Below are 16,348 nucleotides of genomic sequence, written 5' to 3' on the forward strand. Positions count from 1 at the left end.
CAACTCACGCACACGCACAGAAACACACTCACGCACACATATATGCACGTACACAAACAAACGCACACATGCTCACACACACACACCCATCCCCGCACACACATACACGCTTACAGACGCACACACTGGGACTGCGCCTTGACCGGGAGCTTCTGGAAGGTGCTGACCCGTGTGCGTTCCTTTGTGTGTCAGCCTCTGTACAAGTGTAACCAGCTACTGAAGAGGATCCTGCTCGTGTTCCCCCACTATTGTCTGGGCAGGGGCCTCATTGACATGGCCATGAACCACGCTGTGACCGAGGTCTACGCCCGCTTCGGTGAGTCACACACACACACACTTGTTTTTAAACCCACAGTCCTACTTTGTTGTGTGGCCTAAAGGCCTCTCCCTGAACGGTCGCACACCAAATACCATTTGTAGCAACCCTAGCCCTCCCCCCTACCCCTCTCCCCCTCCTCCAATCCTCGCCCTCCTCCCTCCCTCCCCCACCCCTATCTTTGGAGGGTCAGGACTCTCCTGGGAATTCTGTGGAGGGAAGGCCTAATCCTCCCCCAGCCAGCCAGGCAGTGACAGTAACCTGACCCTGCAGGAGACTTAGTCAGACTTTCGCCTCCAGCACCCTCCCGGGAAACAAGCAGAGGATATGAACCAGCCATCAACACCTCTTTAACCTGCGGTGGTTCGTGTGGCAGAAGCCTGGTCACAGGGCTGGTGCTGGTGCTGGGGGGGGCTGACTGGAGATGAATCGTTTTTAGTTTTTCATCTGCGTGCCCTTGTCTGAGCTGGGTGGATGTCACAGCTGTCTGTGAGGAGAAGCGGAGGAATGCTGCCTGTCTGATGCTGCATCACGGCCCTCTCTCATGTCTGTCAGATTGGACGATTAATCTGTGTGTGTGTGTTTGTCTATGTGTGCGTGTGTGTATCCCAGGAGAGGAGTACAGTCCAGACCCTTACAGCTGGGACTTTCTGGGGAGGTATCTGTTTTTCATGGCTGCCGAGGGCTTCGTGTATTTCTTCATCAACGTCCTCATCCAGTACCGCTTCTTCATGGACCACTGGTACGTAACAGCTCCTCCCCCCTCACACTTCCCCCCTCTTACCGCCTCCCCCCTCACCTCCTCACGCCACGCCTCCCTCACCACCCTGAGGGCTTTACCGCAGTGGCCTGGGCTTGAACCGGTTTGAAGATGACCCATGCCCGACTGATATCACCAGCATCCACTTCCTCACAAACCACCAGACGATACTCGCCAGGTAGCTGTTGACTTCCACATACCACAGCTGACCCCTGACCCTTGACCCCTGACCTGTGACAGGATGCCGGATTTCCAGAAACCCCTGGTAGCGGAGGAGGACGTGGACGTAGCCGAGGAGCGAGAGCGTGTCACCCACGGCGACAGCAGCAGGGACATCCTTCAGATACGAGACCTGTCCAAGGTGAGGCCGCCCCCGCCCCTCCCGAGGCATCGTGGGTAATCCTGCGGGACACACGGCACGGATGGATTGCTCTCTTTTTATTTGTCTTCATCTGTACATACATAGATGTACTTTCATCTTATCTTCTTTTTATCACTCCTCTCTCTCTCCCTCTCCCTCTCCCTCTCTCTCTCTCTCTCTCTCTCTCTCTCTCTCTCTCTCTCTCTCTCTCTCTCTCTCTCTCACTCCAGACCTATACACACGCGGCCTCACCGGCAGTAGACAGGATCTGTGTGGGTGTGGCTCCTGGGGAGGTAGGTGTGGCCTGTCGCACGTACAGACCTATCAGATGTGATGCAGACCAGCCTGCCTCAACCCTAGTACTCAGATTACTGGATATTTTGTTACTTTTAAGTTTCTGCCAAGCTTAATGAAGTCCAATTCAATGAATTAGATGTGTGAGACAACACTGGGGAAGAGGGAAACTTCTAGAACATGCAAGGCTGAGGGTACCAGGAATCAGGGTTGAGAAGGTAGAACCATGTAGACGTGTCTCATCTCCTCCCTAACTTCCTCTCCTCTTTCCTCCCCTCTCCTCCTCCTCTTCCCCTCTCCTCCTCAGTGTTTTGGTCTGCTAGGGGTGAACGGAGCAGGGAAGACCACCACCTTCAAGATGCTGACTGGAGACATCGACGTGACGTCTGGAGAAGCCTCCGTAGCAGGTCACAGGTACAGCAGGCCGGCTGCACAAGCAGTGCATATCCAGCGCACCTAATGTGCATGGGCATCCCAGAAGGAGGAGGGATCACAGTGTTATCACAGGCCAGAGTCTACCACTTACGTCTGTCTGTCTGCCTGTCTGCCTGTGTCTGTCTGTCTGTCTGTCTGTCTGTCTGTCTGTCTGTCTGTCTGTCTGTCTGTCTGTCTGTCTGTCTGCCTCTCTGTCGGTCTGTCTGCCTCTTTGTCGGTCTGTCTGTCTGTCTGTCTGTCTGTCTGTCTGTCTGTCTGTCTGTCTGTCTGTCTGTCTGTCTGTCTGTCTGTCTGTCTGTCTGTCTACCTCTCTGTCGGCCTGTTGGCCTGTCTGTCTGTCTGTCTGCCTCTCTGTCTGTGCAGTGTTCTGACCAACATCCTGGACGTGCACCAGAACATGGGCTACTGCCCTCAGTTTGACGCCATGGACGATCTTCTGACGGGCAGAGAGCACCTACACCTGTACGCCCGCCTGCGAGGGGTGCCCGAGGGCGAGATCAGCAGGGTGAGATCAGCACCAGCACGCAGAAATGGAAACAATATTCTTGTGAAGGATCTTGGGTGCCAGAGACGTTTTCACAGTAACTGTGCATCCCCCAGCTGTAATGAGTCCTCCAGACCAGCAGGGGTCAGAGCTAGATCGAATATTACCCGCCTTACTGTGGGTCACAATAACGTTCAGTCTCAGATAGCGATATTACCCAGGCATCACCCAGCTGTAAAGAGTCCTCCACACCAGCAGGGGTCAGTGTAGTCCCTGTCCTCTCCTCCAGGTGGCAGAGTGGGCCATCTACAAACTGGGCCTGTCAGAGTACGCTGGCCTCAGCACCGGCACCTACAGCGGAGGAAACCGCAGGAAGCTCTCCACTGCCATCTCCATGATTGGCTGTCCCGCCCTGGTTCTGCTGGTGAGGGCACGGGCGATGCCACGCACACATTGACCTGCGTGTGTGTATCCTGTGATGTGTGTGTGTGTGTACATTTGTGTGAAGTGTGTGTGTGTGTGTGTGATCCTCCAGGACGAGCCCACCACAGGGATGGACCCTCACTCCCGACGTTTCCTCTGGAACTCCATCATGAGTGTGATCGATGACGGGAGGGCTGTGGTCCTCACCTCACACAGGCAAGTGTGTGTGTGTGTGACCGTGTGTGTACATCTGTGTGTGTTGTCTCAGGCCCAGTGTTCTAACAGCACCTGGTGTGTGTGTGTGTGTGTCTCAGCATGGAGGAGTGCGAGGCTCTGTGCACCAGGCTGGCCATCATGGTGAACGGCACCTTCAAATGTCTGGGCACCATTCAGCACCTCAAGTACAAGTATGCTCTCACTTCCACTCTTCTTTCCGTCTGAAACCCTCGTGTCGTGGTGTCGTCGCCAGAGGCGCACCTCTGTTCTCGATTCACCTACTGACCCTGTAACACACAACCGGGTGGTCACGCAAATCTGCCCCCCCTGTCCGTCATCCCTCCCTACCTCCTCCTGACCCTCCCCCCTCCCCCCCCCACACACACACCTCAGGTTCGGAGATGGCTACGTGGTGACCATGAAGATCGGCACGTCCAGGCCCGGCCTGCCCCCGGACCTGAACCCTGCCGAGGCCTTCATGGAGAGCACCTTCCCTGGGTGCGTCCAGCGGGAGAAGCACCACAACACCCTGCAGTACGAGATCTGCTCCTCCTCGCTGGCCCGCATCTTCCAGCTGGTCCTGGCCAACAAGGAGAGGCTGGATATTGAGGACTACTCCGTCTCCCAGACGACCCTGGACCAGGTAGCCCCCCCCCCCCCCCCCCCCCCCCCCCCCCCCGAGGGAGACAGGAAGAGCTTCTGATACGGGATGAATCAGGAAATCTAGGATGGCTTCACATGAAATGAGAACTCTGGAAGTTGAACCAGGGAAGTTACACACTAGTTTTGTTTGTTGGTGAACTTCCACTGACCAGCACTTTAAAGACTGACCTACACATATCAAGTTACACCAAATAACTAGAACAGACTTGAGTCCTCTCTCCTGCATACGTCTACTCTCGCATTCAGCGTCATCTACTCAGAGGGCCACGGGAATTATACGGGTGAGAAAACCCCTCTGTAACGTGACCCTTGACCCTTACTCATTAAAACTCAGAGCCCCTCCTCATGTGACAGCTACACTCTGGGGTCATCCTCAAACTCCACATCTGCTGTCATCTCGTACCCAGAATACCCCTGCCTCATGCTGCCTTGGCCATCTTGGCTCTGGACCCACTCTCTGGTTTCTGTCTACACAGGTGTTTGTCAACTTTGCCAAGCAGCAGTCATGCGAGGACGACTCCATCGTTTTGCACCCGCGAGCAGCCGGGGCGAGGCGGGACATCAAGGTCAAGCCCATGACATGCCTGGGGAAGTGAGCGTCAGTACGTCTGGTTTGATTGACATGTGATTTGGCAAATTGTGATAGAGCACATGCTTGTGTTTGCTTGTTAGCTGCAGAAGGTGAAAAACGATTCTTGGATTCCACCCACTTGGCCTGTCTTGTAAAGTAAAACATGCATTTGAATGTTCCGAAATAAATGAGCAGGTTAGTTGCGTTGCGGTATTTAAGGAATGTGAACATTGAGCTGAACCGGCTGTGATGAGGTCAACTTTTACTTCTGAAGTATTTCCTGACCATGTGATAGCCTACCACTAGTTATGACTGCTGATGAATATGGCTGAGTTGATTAGACTTGGCAATGTAAGGTGCAGTTGAAAGGTTAAAAGCAGAGATATACGCTGTATCCGCTTCCTATGCCAAGAAAGACAATCCATTTGGTTTGGCCTTTTATTAGAAGTGTACAATAAGCATACTCTTAGAGTAAGGTATAGTCTTGGGACTTTATTAATGCCTGCATCACTTTCTTTTCTTTTTACAAAGGTTTTTGATAAAATCTATTAGTGCAATTTAGATGTATGCATTTGCTGCTATGAAATTCATATGGAAATGATGACGTGTTTTGTACGCTGTTAATGTACTGTTCAACTCTGCGCTTAATCATGTGTGCAAACTGAAGTTGTACCAAATGAAAAATATAATCACTTGTGCTTTGGTTTTCTGACTAGTTGGCATACAGAGAATGTTGACAAAATTGTAAAATTCTCTCAATTTTCAGCTTCATGTAAATTAAATGCAGTATATTTTTTAACTTTCGGGGACATTTGTACAAATTGCCTGTCTTTGGAAAAAAAAAACTTTTTACAGCTATTTAAATGATTAAAAGTAGGCTTTTTACACGCTACATACACTTTCAATACAAAAGGTTATAGGTAAACACCTGAGATTTGGCAAATAGTCTCTTATTTATTTGTTGTACTTTTTAACAAATGTATTGTCTAATTACTGTCCCCCAACATTGTTCCGTAGCAGGCACACTCACAGTAGCAACACCCGACATGTGGAGAAGGGACTGATACAGAGAAATAACACCATCATGTGAAATGATGCTGTCATACCACATCTTTACTGAACAGTTTACGACCTACTTTCTTTTTCAAACAAGCCTCCCACACACAACTCGGTATATCTAGCTCTTTCCAAGGACTTCCTAGGTCATGGGTACGTCATCATGATGTGCCACACAGTGACCTCAATTACTCCTTTTAAATGTTACGAGGACCCAGAGAGGGACTATATTTAACATTCATGACTTCTTTACCTCCATCGTTTACCAGATCAATGCCATCAAGCCCTGAACATAGTAACGTGTAATATATGAAAATTAGTCATCATACATTTTCTTGCGAGGAGAACTACAAAGTTTTATTTCAACAAATATATAGTGTTATCAAATCAAAAAACATAACATTTTAGGACTGACTAAACTCCTATGAAACCTCCATAAAAAAATCCCATCCACACACAGACACTCAAGACCAATGACACTGTTTACCTGTGCAAAATCGTAGAGTAGGCTATGGTATCTACCATACCATGATGGCAGGTGAGAGAGCCATCTGGATAACTCTAAATGTGACACATACAGTCACCAACAGTCAATCCACGTTGAGGTCAAATGTAGCTAATGTTGCCATCCATCATTATGCATTCAGCTAGCCAAAGCTAGCATGTCTGTGTCCATTAGCAATTTACTTCCACAAAATACGCAAAGGCTCAGGGGTAATCAACGAACGCGCCTCATCCACCATCGGATCCTGGGCCAGAGATCATTCCTATCTCCAATCAAACATGAACGGCTCCAGGAGGACTTGAGACCATTCCTGTCGCCCTCACTCCTTCTCCGTGTCAGAGAAGAAGAGGGAGGATAGCGCTTCGGAGGCTGGGGTAGTCCTTAAACTCCTTGGCGTAGGTGTGATGCTTTCCTTTAGCCCAGATGGTCATCTGGATGAAACCCAGGAAGCTGAACAAGGCCACTGTTGGGAGGGAGATTGGTTATACTGCAAGGTAATGGTTGAAGTGGTTGACATGGGTTCTGCTTAATAAGGACATGTATTAAAGGGCATCAATGTGTGACAGGAAGGTGGGAAGTACGAGTACTGAGTGACTGACCTGGTAGACACTGGGTCATGACTGAGAGACTCACCCAGGCTCCTACCTACACACACACACACACACACACACGAGGGGAACGCATACATACCACACACACACACGCATACATTCGCACACACAAATTCACGCATACACAAGCTCGCACGCACACAGTTTAAACTGTGTAAAACATCTTAAATAACAACAACCGGCACGACACCAAATGTTGTGTCCTCATTTCTGTGACAGTGCGTCACCTCATAGGTGTAGTTGGGACAGGAGACAAAGAAGAACAGCCAGGTGAAAGGGTTCTTAGTCGGATGTGGAAACTTTCTGCACTTGGGTCCTGTGAGGTAACACACAAAACCAACTTCTGATGAAGCACAAAAGGCTACACCTGGATACCAAACACCCAAACGTATCTGGGAAGAAAGTAAACGCTCCTCAACGAGAGACGCGAACCGACCTTCCCCTCGCAGGTTATTGAGGGCCAGATGAATGGAGAAGTTCCCAGCTTCGCACAACTGTCAACGCCAAAACAAAAACAGAACACGGCCAGCGCTTCAAAGATACGCCCCGTTCAAAACATGTTTAGGAGTTTGAACAGAGCCGTCATCGGTACATACCACATATATGGCCAGAGCATAGTTCACTTGCGTCTCCCCGTAGGCTGAATTGAGACACACAGCAGAGTAGTAAATATGCCATTGGTCTGTTTTAGCCTGTCAACGAGCCAATGAAAGGCAGTGATGCGGAGTGAAACTTACAGGGGGGCGTGTAGAGAGGGTGGTTGATGTAGTAGGCTAGCCATGCTGCGAAGCCCCAGTAATACAAACAGTTCTGAAAGAAAACAGTGTTTCCGTTTGTTTTGCGTCAATGCACGTATCCAGCCAACCTCCGCTCAAATATCGGACTTTCATCTGTATTCTTTCCCTGAAGAAGAACTATATACCCTGGTGTGTTTCAGTCAAGAAACAGACATCCTTGTTTTGAGTGAATAGTGGATGATTAAAGGTCATGTTGAATACCATGGCTGTGTAACCTTGTTCCTTCAAGAGGGTATCTCTCCGGGAGCAGGGTTGGACAGCTCTGTCAATCAACACCGTGAAAGTGCAGACAGTGCGTATTGTGCTCTATACTTACTCTGACTATAGTCTTGAGTGGCATCGTCCCGTGAGAGAAACGATGTACAAAGATAGTCTCAATCAACCTCTTAACATAGTGGCAAGTATGACAGGCACAGGCGAGTCTGAGAGACAGGGAGGGAGGGTAAGATGGAGGCGGAGAGAGAGGGAGAGAGGGAGATGGAAAGGGAAAGAGAGAGAATGAGGGAGAGTTGGAAAGGGAGAGAGAGGGAGGGAGGGATGGGAAGAGAGAGCAGGAGAGATGGAAAGGGAGAGAAAGAAGGAGATATGGAAAAGGAAAGAGAGAGGGAAAGATGGAAAGGAAGAGAGAGGGAGAGACGGGGTTTACAACGGTTTGAATCAAAGCTGATGTTTTTGCGATTTGTTGGGGATTCAGCTGTTGAACTTACGTGACGACAGGGAAGGGGCTGGAGGTGAAGGCATATTTGTGCGTGTAGATATACGGAATACGGAAATAGAAGAGCAGGTAGATAAACAGAGGTCCCATGTACTCAGCCAGAAACACCTGCCAGTCGAGACAGAACATGGTTTGACTTTGAGAAAGGAGCACTCCAACTGAAATTTCAGATGATTTTCATCATGAGTGGAGAAGTGTATGGCCAGGTGTACAGACCATGGTCCAGCCTAGCTGTGGCCCGAGGTCTCTGAAATACATCAGTGCTGTGGTTCCAACAGGCAGGTTCTGTAGTATTTCATCATCTCTCAGAGGTTTTCCCTCTGAAAAAAGATTCAATAAGTGGTTTTCGTGCAGTGCATTCCAAGGCAGAAGGTTTTAGGAAATGAAGTATTATAATGACATGTTTACCTTCTCTAAGGGACTGGCCTAATATGCTTTCATCCATTTTTAATTTCTAATTATTTCTAGGAGGTCAAAGTGACCTTGCTCCTAACCATGTCTTGTAGGAGGAGATGACAAGCAGTAATTGAAAGACATTTTTTGAGACCGACCCATATTCTGGTAGTTTCTTTGAAATTAGGCTAAGTAACAGTCTTTTGCTCTGTTGTAAGCTTGTAGTGTAAAAGACAATAGAAAATATACATTTACAATGAACACTTAGTTTATTGCTGTTTCGTCAGAGAAATTAAGGATGTAAACCTTTGTTCTGTATTTCTTCTGTATAAAAGAATCAGCATTCCTTGCATGCATGCAGAATGAGGAACCCCCCAACATGGTAACACTAGGCTTACATAAAAAAGCTGACCTAGGCTGACCCTTATCTTACTAGAGATGCCATAAACATGCTTAGCTTATCTGTACTAAGTAAGCCAGCTGGTCAGCCTAGAAGGGTCAGAAACTTAGTCAATTTCCACCGCAAGGGACGCATGCACACATGCGCACAAGCGCGCAAAACTCCGGGATCGATCACCTAGACAACTGCTATGCAGGGGAGGAGAGTTCACACCCATGTGTATAAATGGTCTTACATGAAGACTAGAGAACCAGACAACTTTGTATCGCGGCCAAACTTGTCTCCTTGCTAGCAGGAATAAAACTATATTGGACTTTCGTTGAACCACACGACTCTGTGCCCTTCTTTGTTTACACATTGATAAGGGGAGATATTTTAAGGAATATACAGAAAATGTTTGACTTACTAGGGTCGAGTTTAAGGGCTTGTCTGGCTGGGTACCATTGAGGATCTGTTGAAAACAAACAAACACACACACACACACATACATACACTGGCTTCAGGCCTGAAAGTAATTAATCACAATGGAGTACTCTTCAACTCTAATATCCTTCTGCCAGTCAGACTGTGTCTCATCAGGCTCATGTGACTACATGTGATTGCCTCTCCTCTCCCCTCCTCTCCCTACAATCTCCTCCTCTCATGTGCCTCTCCCTCTCCTCGCCTCACTTCCTGGCTGCACTGGATGCATTGACTCTTGCAAACAACAACAAACATCTAGAAAAACGGATCTTTCATTATCAATTTCATGAAACATTTGGCATCAAGTTTCTATGTTCACGGTACATTCTATATTGATATGTAAATATACATTGATACTTGTAGATCTAAATATATTGTGTAGGAAATTAAAGAAATGAATGCATTCTTACATGATTTGGAAAAAAGACTTTTGATCTCTCCAATTGTTGAGTGGGGCTCCACCTGGGATTGAAATTCAAGAATGAGGGATGTGAACCATTCTAGATCTATATCTCTTGGTAAATAACTGGACATCAGTTCCCTCCAGAGACGATACCTTGTCTAGGAAACAAAGTTGCTCCCTGGTCTTGGCGTCCAGTATCTCCACCTGTGGGAGACAAAGCCATCATGAGTCAAGATGGCTTCCTAGTGAACTCACAAGTCTGATCATGAAGACTGCCGGCTGCCTTTGGGGCAGAGTCTCCGGTAGAAGAAGGAACTGGCTCGTGAGACCAGTTCACTGAGCCTTCAACTGTTCTTCCCGTGACAAATCAGCACGTCAGCTTTCAAATCTCCCGATAGGCAGTCTGCCTCACCCTCTACATGCTACCGCAGCAGCACAGCTCTCCATCCTGACAGTAGTGCCTTAGTGATGCACTTAAGCATGGACTTGAAGGTGTACTTGAAGACGAACTGGCTTCAACACAGGCTATAAATAGATGGAGCAGTCCTCTGTATTGTGTCTGGTGTAGTACATGGAATAACTGACAAGCAAACTTGACAGCTACATCACGTTTCGCTTTCATTTCATTTTAACTTTGAGTTTCATTCACTTGATTCATAACAATCGTCAAGTCATTGTTTTCAAGCATTAGATTGTGTCTTGAATCTCTGCAGAAACCAATATCAATGTCATCTTCATGTACAGCATCACAGCTGTGGTATAACCAACTGTACTCGTACCATTCCAAAGAACCACCTTTGTGTGTGTTTGTGTGTGTGTGTGTTATCGCACTCCTTCAAGTCAGGTTGGGTGGGTAATGGGGGGGGGGGGGGGGTGAATCATTGGCTGCTCCAAGGTACATATTATTGTATTAAGTCCCATTCCCAGGTTGCATCGCTGATCTTTTTAATCTTAATTAGGTTGTGTCAGTTGTGATATACAGCATGCATAGATGGGATTAGGTGGTTGGCCGACGCAATTTGCCCTGAAAGCACTCTGAACTGTTCTGCTCAGCATAGCTGTCTTATCTAAATGGGCCCTTTACTGGAGAGTGTAATAACCCCTTAATGGACACCTGAAGATTTGCTGAATACACAGCTGAAGAGAGAGAGAGAGATAGAGAGAGAGAGAGAGAGAGAGAGAGAGAGAGAGAGAGAGAGAGAGAGAGAGAGAGAGAGAGAGTGGGGGGGGGAAGCAAGGGGAAGAGATAATTGGAGAGGTCTGTTTCCATAGTGGACCGAAGCTGTCTTCCTCCTCTGTTTTTCCTGACAACTCTGTGTCACCAGGGACATCTTGGGTGTTTTGTTTTCTGTCCACCCCAGCTGCATTATGGGGGCTTTTGTTTGTTTGTCCTACAAAGCCAGCAGATCGTCAGGGGTGTCATCAGACCTGTGTCTTGTAATGCTGTTTGTACCCTGTGTCGCTGTGCCCTTGTAAATCTCATTATCCAAGATGTCTGCCTCCCTCCCTCAGGGAACCACAGAAGCCTGCTGATGACGCACTTTGAGAGGTAGAGAGAGAAGGAGGGAGGGGTAGGGAGGACAGGGGGAGAAGAGGAGAGGGAGAGGAGGAAGGAGAAGAGGAAAGGAAGGAGAGGAGATGAGGGAGAGGACGAAGGAGGGGTAGGGAGGACAGGGGAAGGAGAGGAGAAGGAGAGAAGAGGAGAGGAGGAGATGAGGGAGGAGAGTGAAAGAAAAGGGAGGTGAGGGAAGTGATAGTTCATGGTGCAAGTCTCCAACAAAACTGACAAATGTAGTTACACTTAGACAGTTTTGTAAATGTGTTGTTAAGGAGGAAGGGGAGAGGTAGAGAGAGAGAGAAAGAAAGAGAGAAAGAAAGAGAGAGAAAAAGAGAGCGAGCGAGAGGGAGAGAGCTGACTCACTGAAGTTATGATCAAAAAACATATAGGCCTACTCATTATAACAAATCCAGGTACTTAAGTGGGTTTGCAAATGTAAACAGATATTTTCAAACCTCTCGTTTTTGTTCTGAGGGAGGAAAGACCGAGCAGAGGTTAGACTTGGAGAGCAGTGAAAGTTTGAACTGAAGTTGTTGTTTAATCACCAGAAAAAATCCACAAACTTAGAAAACAACACACCGACGCGTTTGCTTACGTATTCATTAACATGTCCATAAGATGAACTGACCAATTTTCTAAATGGCTTTTTGCATGCCCAGTTTACCGAACCCTCCACAGACACAGATAGATGATTGAGGTGTGTCTGCTCTCGCTTTAAGAGCCTCTGTATCCTGAACTGGAACACGCAGTAAATCTGCTCTTTTTTCAATCGGGAGGAGTAATCGATAAAAGCACTCAGTTGATTTCTTGATTTAGTCAGAACCTTCCTTCCACTGTTGTAAATATACTAGTAATGATGAGTGATAGACAAGACCTTCCCAGCATGATGCTCAAAGTGATCACTGACAGTTCTGACAGGAGATTCAAGCGCCAGCATGCTAGTTAGCTGCAACCACCTTGCGTTTCTCTGCTCAGAGAAATGCCTGAGCACCCCAAATGGTGCACCAAAAAACAGTTACAAAAAAAATTTTACTTTCTGAATCCCCTTTCTTCAATGTTTCAATTCAGTTCATTCCTTCATTTGCAGGATCCAAAATTAATATTTGATGGTGTCAAATAGTAGTTTGTTCAGCTCCAGGGTGGAATGTGAGCTGGCTTCCAGCACTGAAAAAATGCTGGCTGTAAATCAACCTCGGAAAGCAGGCCTGTTGCTCTTGTACCGAATTACACATCAACTTGTTTACGATTAGGCCCTACGGATAGAACCACGTGCTGCTTAGTACTCACACACAGCAAAAAGAAGACAGGCAGTAAGGAAAATGGCCAGTAGCATTATGATGTAATGTAATATGAAGAATTTGAGTCAGAAATTGGGAAAAAAGGGGTTAAGTTGCTGAGAGGAAAGGGAGGAGTTGTAGTTCAGGTTTGGATTTCAGAGAGCCATAATTGGGTCCCCCCCATCTTAAAATAAGTTGAGCTTCCATCATCACAAACGCACCAATGCAGAGTTTTTAACAATCAACCAATGCAAAGTTTTTTCATTAATCAAAAGCTAAACGCTGAAACAATCACTTCCCGTGGCAATAGCTTGGTCTTGACGGCTACATATCAAACAACTGATTTATATTCAAACAAACTGAAACAAGAGGACTTGCTGGAAAATCCACATATTTTCTCATTGAGGAACACTTTTAAAATATTGAATTCCCTTTAGACAGTATCTGCAAGACTAGCTTTTCCGAAAGTTCTCACAATCGCAAACACACATTCAATTAAATGTAATTACAGTAAAAGAAGGATGTGACCCAATATGACTCAAAGTAATCAGTTTTAACTTGTTTTTTAGTATTCAATGTGTCACTGTACATTGGCCTTATGAACCTATGCATAAACAAAAAGAAAATCGTGTCACTGCTTTATATCCTACTTCAGATTTTTTACGCCAAAATAGGCAACATAATACATAACATAATAGGCACATCAAGTCTTACCTCAAAGAAAGTAGTTCTGCTCATCTTGGCTTGTTTGTCTGGCTCCTCTGTTCTCAATGAGAGAGAGAGCTCTCACACACATGCACTCTCTCACACACACACACACACACACACACACACACACACACACACACACACACACACACACACACACACACACACACACACACACACACACACCCCAAGCCCTGCCGCCCCAGAAACCATCTCAGCAATTCAGCAATGACCCCCTCCTCTCTATCCTCACATCTCTCTCTCTCTCCCCTCCCTCACCCCTCTTCAATCATTCCCCCTTTCACATTCTCTCTCTCTTTCTCTTTCTCTCTTTCTCTCCTTCCTGCTCTCATTCTCTCTCTCTCATTTTCCCTTTTATCTCTCCCTCATTCTTTCTATCGCCATCTTTCGCTCTCTCAGTCTTTCTCTCCCTCCCTCTCCCTCTCAATCGCTCGCTCTCACTCTCTCTCTCCCCATTTCTCTCTCTTCCCTATGTGCTGAAGGGAATGGGCAGGGTACCACAAGCTCCTCAGAAACCCTATACTCTCACCCCTCTTCCACCCCTCTTCCACCTGCCTCCCTCTCTCTCCCCCCTCTCCCCCCCTCTCCCCCCCCCCCCCCTCCCCCCCTTCTCTCAATCTGCCAGGGTTGGCTCGGGGGAAGCCCTTGGCATGGCCTAGGCTGGCTGAAACAGGAAACAGTCTGGAGATGTGAGGTACACCGTGGAGAGGGAGAGAGAAAGATGGATCAATAAATAGATATGTAGAAAGCGTGGCAGAGATACAAACAGAGAGTGAGAGAAAAAGAGAGAGATGGAGATGAAGACAGAGAGAAAGACAGGGAGAGACACAGACAGCCGACACAGCCAGAAAGACAGAGTGAATTCCCTACTGGAGAAACCTAAAATAATCTGGCTCCTTCCAGAACGTCCCTGTGGATCTTCCCAGGGAGAGAGGGGCGGTGTAGAACAGCGGTCTCTACTTCTCTGCAGCTCTGCAGCAGAAGACAAATCTGTACCAGGCCGAGGACAAGGCCAGGGTCCAGCACTGCACATTTATGGACAAGGACCTGGCATGGGTCTAGAACTGCATACACTCTTATTATTTAACTAATAAGACACAGCATTTCTGAGAGGAACTTTGTCTTTGCACAACTGTTTTATGCACACAGACAAAGAACATTCCACGTGTTTGAGGCTCTGTACAACTTCTACTTTAAAAGCAGGCTACCGTGTCCTGGAACCATATCAATCACTGTCTGTAGCACAGGGATCATGAAGCTAACGTTACCACGTGTGTGTGTGTGTGAGGGGGGGCTGAGCCGGGGGAGCAGGGAGCAGCAGGTGACAGAGACACAGACCCCCGTCTCTCCCCTCCGTCTCTAGTTTCACCCGTGTTTACTAGTGTGTGTGTTGCGTAACGCGAGCTGGGACTGGGGGGGGGGGGGGGGGGTTGGACTGACCGCGTGGGGGGGAGGCGGTGACAGCCGTGTTCACAGTCGTCGTCCTCCCCCCCCACATGCTTTCCCGTGCTTTATAAACCACTCCAGGTGCTGTGTGATTTCACCGGCCAACCAGGGGAGGATAGGCCATGAGCTAAGCTAGCAGGCAGCTAAGCTAGCGGCAGCTAAGCCAGCGGGCAGTTAAGCTAGCGGGCAGCTAAGCTAGCGGGCAGCTAAGCTAGCGGGCAGCTAAGCTAGCACCCAGGTCTGTCTCGTTAGCAGGCCGACAGAGCATGTGGAATACTTAGACAGCTGGGGGCTATTCGTAGCAGGGAGCTCACGCCACTTGCGCTCTACGATTTATGACGGTATCCATTTTCTGAGCGCGATGAGGGAAATCATGCAGAGAGAGAGTATCGTGGTTTGCTATCGAGCGCGACAAAGCGGGCCACGTCGATGACGATCGATTCCTTCTCCGCCACACGGGACGAAAAAGAGAGCGTGCCGCTTTGCCTTCATTAGCGTGAATCTGTCTCTTTCCTTCTTGCGCTCTCTCTCCTCTCTCTTTCTCTCTCTTTCTCTCTCCTTCTCCACCTGTGTTGTTCATCTCTTGAGAACCAGATTTTCCGTATGCACTAACGCCACCCACAGGCCATGTGAGGGCACGACAGAGCCTTTACTGATGAGCATGCGAGTGTGTGTGTGTGTGTGGTGCCCCTGAGCTGGTTAGGTCTCTCATGCTGTGCGGGACAGTGAACTTCTAATGAGAACAGTGTGTGTACCTCTCACAGTGGAGAGAAACCCTGGCGGATGCTGACTTGTGCACAACCCAATGCATCTGTCTCAGTGGAGGTGTGTGTGTGTGCTTGTGTTTGTGTGTGGGAGTGATAGCCTGTGTTCCAGAGCCACCTGTGTGTGGAGGGATGTGAAGGCTGGATGCTCTTGAAGACTCAGCCTGGTGGAAGTAAGAGAGAGAGAGATGAGTGTGAACAGCGGTGTGGCAGAGGCAGCACTCAGGGCGGTCGGCCCGTCAGCCTGTCACCGTCACGCCCTCCCCCGGCCCCCCCCGGACCCCCCGGGGTGCGGCACTGAAGGACAGGGGGCGGACGCAGCGAGGGGGAGGGGGTGTGGGGGGGGGGTTTGTGGGGACAGCCTCGTCCGGCCTTGGGGGCGCTCTGGTCGCTCGCCCGATGACTGTGCAGATCATAACCTCAGTGACCTGGATTTGAATCCGGCCTTGGCCCTGTGCTGCTTTGTCTTCCCCTCTCTCTCTCCCTGCCTTTCCTGTCACACGTCACTTATCAACTCTCCAACAGAGCATAAGAAATGCCGCCCAAAACGTATAGACTGCTGTGGCCAAGCGAGTGTAGCTAGTCTGGGCATATGCCCACTGCTCCTGGATCAGTTTCACGCTCGGCCCCTTCCCTGTTTGTGAAGACAGATTATGTGTGTTTACTCTGATCTGTGACCAGTGCTGTGGGTGAAGGTTGACGTTGCCCC

The 16,348-nt window shown here is 48.4% G+C and overlaps 2 protein-coding genes across 2 annotated transcripts in view; one reads left to right on the forward strand and one right to left on the reverse strand.

The window, feature by feature from the left end:
• LOC124470330 (retinal-specific phospholipid-transporting ATPase ABCA4-like) overlaps positions 1–4,738 on the forward strand; it is a 5,956-nt gene extending 1,218 nt beyond the window's left edge. Inside the window, exons 3-13 of the mRNA XM_047024170.1 lie at positions 193–316; positions 929–1,058; positions 1,317–1,437; positions 1,668–1,730; positions 2,039–2,145; positions 2,530–2,671; positions 2,940–3,074; positions 3,186–3,289; positions 3,388–3,480; positions 3,683–3,932; positions 4,429–4,738. Coding sequence (XP_046880126.1) covers positions 193–316; positions 929–1,058; positions 1,317–1,437; positions 1,668–1,730; positions 2,039–2,145; positions 2,530–2,671; positions 2,940–3,074; positions 3,186–3,289; positions 3,388–3,480; positions 3,683–3,932; positions 4,429–4,548 — 1,389 coding nt within the window. The 3' untranslated portion in view covers positions 4,549–4,738. The remainder of the gene's footprint in view (positions 1–192; positions 317–928; positions 1,059–1,316; positions 1,438–1,667; positions 1,731–2,038; positions 2,146–2,529; positions 2,672–2,939; positions 3,075–3,185; positions 3,290–3,387; positions 3,481–3,682; positions 3,933–4,428) is intronic.
• Positions 4,739–5,000: 262 nt separating this feature from the next.
• tecrl2a (trans-2,3-enoyl-CoA reductase-like 2a) lies at positions 5,001–13,561 on the reverse strand. Its single transcript, XM_047024204.1, has 13 exons — positions 13,415–13,561; positions 10,019–10,069; positions 9,873–9,924; positions 9,407–9,451; positions 8,424–8,527; positions 8,200–8,315; positions 7,809–7,914; positions 7,433–7,505; positions 7,292–7,335; positions 7,132–7,189; positions 6,923–7,011; positions 6,684–6,729; positions 5,001–6,547 (listed from the first exon to the last, which is right to left on the reverse strand). The coding sequence occupies exons 1-13, from the start codon at positions 13,436–13,438 to the stop codon at positions 6,420–6,422; spliced, it is 936 nt and encodes a 311-aa protein (XP_046880160.1). The 5' UTR covers positions 13,439–13,561; the 3' UTR covers positions 5,001–6,419.
• Positions 13,562–16,348: the final 2,787 nt, after the last annotated feature.

This window comes from Hypomesus transpacificus, chromosome 8 (assembly GCF_021917145.1).
Source record: "Hypomesus transpacificus isolate Combined female chromosome 8, fHypTra1, whole genome shotgun sequence".
NCBI lineage: Eukaryota > Metazoa > Chordata > Actinopteri > Osmeriformes > Osmeridae > Hypomesus > Hypomesus transpacificus.

Excerpts from the sequence above, each read along its gene's own strand:
- tecrl2a (XM_047024204.1), bottom strand. The coding sequence starts at position 13,438 with ATGAGCAGAACTACTTTCTTTGAG. Across the intron at positions 7,190-7,291 it reads ATGCTCTGGCCATATATGTG|TTGTGCGAAGCTGGGAACTT; the intron begins GTATGTACCGAT and ends TGGCGTTGACAG. Across the intron at positions 6,730-6,922 it reads GTCCCAACTACACCTATGAG|GTAGGAGCCTGGGTGAGTCT; the intron begins GTGACGCACTGT and ends GTGTGTGTGTAG.